The 3,940-nt window shown below is 36.8% G+C and overlaps 2 protein-coding genes across 2 annotated transcripts; both read right to left on the bottom strand.

Annotated features, from left to right (window-relative positions):
- Positions 1-296: 296 nt before the first annotated feature.
- Positions 297-1,944, bottom strand: LOC105120196 (uncharacterized). Its single transcript, XM_011018386.1, has 2 exons — positions 1,622-1,944; positions 297-1,234 (listed from the first exon to the last, which is right to left on the bottom strand). The coding sequence occupies exons 1-2, from the start codon at positions 1,724-1,726 to the stop codon at positions 554-556; spliced, it is 786 nt and encodes a 261-aa protein (XP_011016688.1). The 5' UTR covers positions 1,727-1,944; the 3' UTR covers positions 297-553.
- On the bottom strand, positions 1,673-3,491 carry LOC105120195 (ankyrin repeat-containing protein C6C3.08-like). The gene is given in 5 exon segments (XM_011018385.1): positions 1,673-1,702; positions 2,349-2,402; positions 2,485-3,039; positions 3,164-3,372; positions 3,375-3,491. Coding segments are annotated over 3 exon segments (615 nt in total). The 5' UTR covers positions 3,407-3,491; the 3' UTR covers positions 1,673-1,702; positions 2,349-2,402; positions 2,485-2,665.
- Between the last annotated feature and the right edge of the window lie 449 nt (positions 3,492-3,940).

Here is a 3,940-nt window from a genome sequence, read left to right on the forward strand (position 1 = left end):
AAGAAAAATTAAAAAAAAAGAAGAAAAAAGACCCGTATCTAAAGTTTTCTAATTAATTTTATTTCTTATTTTCTTCCTCCATAAATTTTATTATTTTATTATTTTTTATTATTTCGTCGCTTTCACATTTGACATGTGGACAGACTTTTTCTCAAAAGCAAATCTTTCAGCATAACATTTATTGTAAATTGTTATCGTTATACCATTATTTTATTTCCATATAAACTCTTTCTTTCTTTCTTTTTTCAATAAAAATAAGTGCTATAAAGCCTAAATGTAGTAATGTGACATGAGCATAATTTGTATTTTTAATATTTGTACAACAGAAGGAGTGTAATAAATGCATGCTTAAAAAAACAAAAAAAAAAAAAACTTTAGAAACGCGCATGCATTCAATTGGAAACTCGAAAGTTATTTCAAATTCAAATAATTATTACAATCGACAGAGACAAGCGATCCCTAAACCTTTTAAAAGTGGGAAATCCAACAAATCCTGACCTCTCTGCTGGTGAAGATCATCCTGGATAGTTATTTGTGCTTTCTCTTGTAAATTTTATAAGGCAGCCACTCGTAAGTGTAGAAATGAAACAAAGAATAGATGTAGTACAAATAATGCAAGAGCATTCCTTGAAGATTTGGGATGCTTTCGAACGGAAGAATCCAAGGAATAAGAATGTAAACCACAGCATAAACCCGTAAAGGCCTCCACTGTAATGGTCATTTTTAACCACGCATCATGGGATCCCAGTAATGCTATAGTCAAAGAATAAATGAATGCCGCGAACATCACGAGAATAGCCGAACCAACCATGAAGACTGAAAGTCCAACCGCAATGATTTCATAATTGGGATCACTAAAGTTTGCCATAAGAAGGCTTAGAGAGGCCACCAGAGAGAGAGAGAAAGCCCAAACATTGCAAGATAAATAGCCATACAGAAGCCTCTCATAATCAGGAGGACTGTAAGAGGCAGTACTGATCTTGTGGGAGGCAGTAATATTACTGCTGTGAAATTCATGATGATGTTCACTTGAGTTAAAGTTACCCCTTAATTGTGGTAATTGAATAGCACCCGCAAAGGTCACACCAGCAACAAGCACTGCTACCACAAGAAGATTCCCTATCCTTGTTTTTGTTTCCTCTTTCCTTGGTTGCATGGGTCGAGTACCAGGGAAAAGGTCACCGAAGGATTTCCTAGGGCAAGCACAGGAGTGTAGGATCGATAATGTCATCATCTGCACATCAAGGGAAAAAGACTTCTATTATTGGCATTTTCCCTATTGCCTTTGAAGATCATTAAAAAGCGTTGGCATCCTTTGAGATTCCTTTTTCGTAACATGATAGCAAGATTCTGGAATGGTTTCGGAATTTTTAATATTATAGTATAGATGTTAAACTAATCGGCGTAGAACTAGATGTTCAAAAACTTGCATCTGGTTAATCAACACCGCTTCTAGCAAAGGTAGTGTCTTTGCATTTTAAACCAAGACCCTCAAGAAGCCATCCTTTTTCTTTCTTAAATTCTATCTTGTCTTAAGCTCTTCTGGAAACCAAAAAACCACAACTAAAATGATAAAGGATAAAAAGAACAACAGAAGAAAGAAGAAAAGAAGTAATAGTACCGCTCCATAAAAATCTTGCCGTTCGTAATCTTTTAGTGATGCCTTTTTCGGGTCTTGCTTGTTTTGATCAGCTGGTTTGTCCTGTCTCAAGAAAAACGTTAACATGTGTTATTTTTTTTATTTATATATTATGGCTAGACAATAATATAAGCCACTCAAACTTGTGAACAGCTAAAATATCCTTAGAGCTACATTAAAAATAATAAAGCTGACGAACTTTTTTAGGTTCGCCAGTACTTTTCTTATGTCAAAACCTGTAGGCTTTCCTGCAGTAGAACATTTTAATACGATAATCTTGCTTATCCGGTTGACCCACCCCTCAACACCTTGCTTGTGTTGTAGTATCTGACTTATATTGAGAGAAGCATGCAGATTTTAGAGTGGAGCGGAGGGAAGCCTACTGCCTGCCGATTGGATAGTGAAATATAACTCTTGTATGGAACAACATGGGTTTACTATAAATACATGTTATATAATACTAATTTAATAAATAATGAAATATAATTCCTCGTTTTTGTTAATGCAGACAAATCACCGAAGCACGTTAAAGCTGTGTGTTTTTCTTGTTTTTTCTTTTTTGCAATATTCATATATTTTGATTCCCATAACATCATAACATATTCCATAATTTTCAAATCTTTTCATATCTTTTCTGTATATGGAATGTATATCTTTAATCAAAATATTTAAAATGCTAGCAGAGCAAGTATCAACATATCTCTTATACCTCGGTCCCTTCCACCCTGTTATTTGAATCAAAGTGCTGTCGCTCCTCAGCAAACTGGAAACAAAGAGGAAGCATAGGTACCATACTATTAACGCAATTATAACACTAAAAATTGTACTCTTGTAGCTTTTCATACCGTTTCATCCGTTCCTTCATATCGCTGTACCACTATTGTGGATTGTTTTCTACCAAGTTCATACGGTGTCAAACCGTTATTGTTAACAGCATGACGATAAACGCGTTTGTCACGCACAAGAACAAATACAGGCGCGGACTGGCCGAGATTTGTTGCCAAATGCAAAGGTGTGTTTCCATCCTCATCCATCGCATTTAGCAGTGTTTCTACGATCTTCTGATCCTGTTCGAGTATGTACATAATCAAAGAGCCATGTCCATTTTGGGCCGCTACATGAAGAATGTTCTGCTTTTTTTTTATTTATGAATTCGTTTGGATAGGGAATAACTTTCAGGAATTCCTTTAACAAAGCAACCGAGCCTTCCTTGCATGCAAGATGAATAGGATAGTTGCCCTCTTGGTCAGTTTCATCGGCACCGGCACGATACTTTTCTAATAGGAATCGAACTCCTTGCACATAGCCTGTAGATGATGCATAATGGAGTGGATTTCCAAACTCTTTGTCATGGAGACGTAATAACTCTGGCTTTGCTTCTTCGATTTTCTGCAATATACCTGAAAATAAGAATAAATTGTTTCGAATGAATATAAAGATGAGAGGTTTGCAAGATTGGTTTGTATGTATATCATTTTTTTGTATGTATTTCATTTTTCTGATGAGAGGAGACATTGTGATCACCTATGATGCGGTTATCGACAGCAGCGTGAACAGGGGACTTTCCTTGTGGTAGCATGCCAAGTGAATCTCCATCTTCTCTTTCTGTAGGGATCGGAGCTTCCGTATTCAAGAGATCATCAAGAATCCCGCTTCTGTCGCGATTCTCAACAGCCAGATATAAAGGAGACCTGCCAGTCTTGTTGTTGTAATAGGCCACTTCCGGATCTCTGGAAATGAGGAATTTGGCAACTTCTTTGTTACCATGGATCACTGCAACATGCAAAGGAGTGTTTCCTTCTCTATTTGTCTTCCTCAGCAAGAAAGCATTCGAATTGACAAGGTCTCGAATTGTATGACTAACACTTCCCTCTCTGGCCTCTCTGGCCTCTCTGGCAGCAACATGAAGGATTGTGTCTTGCTGGTCGTTTGAGCTGGTGATTAGAGAAGGGATCTCTTTAGTCAGATAAGCCAGGTAAGCAGTAATATTATTACTTTTATACCTTATGGCTACATGAAGTAGCGAATTCCCACAGGGAGTCACTAGCTTCTCCGATAAATGATGCTGGATACGGCTTTTAAATTCCTCAATATTGTCCTGCTTCACGTACTCATATAACTTACTATCTATCTTTGTTTTTTCCGTTGGATCTCTCGGAATCGTGTTTTCAACTATGGTTATTTCTACGCAAGGCATAGCGAAAGAAAATATTATTTGACCTGAATCAGCTATACATATCAGACAGCAGGACTTCTAATTTAAATAGACCAGACTGCATGTCAATGGAATCTGAAATAATG

Source organism: Populus euphratica, unplaced genomic scaffold (assembly GCF_000495115.2).
Source record: "Populus euphratica unplaced genomic scaffold, PopEup_1.0 scaffold5679.1, whole genome shotgun sequence".
In the NCBI taxonomy this organism is placed as follows: Eukaryota; Viridiplantae; Streptophyta; class Magnoliopsida; order Malpighiales; family Salicaceae; genus Populus; species Populus euphratica.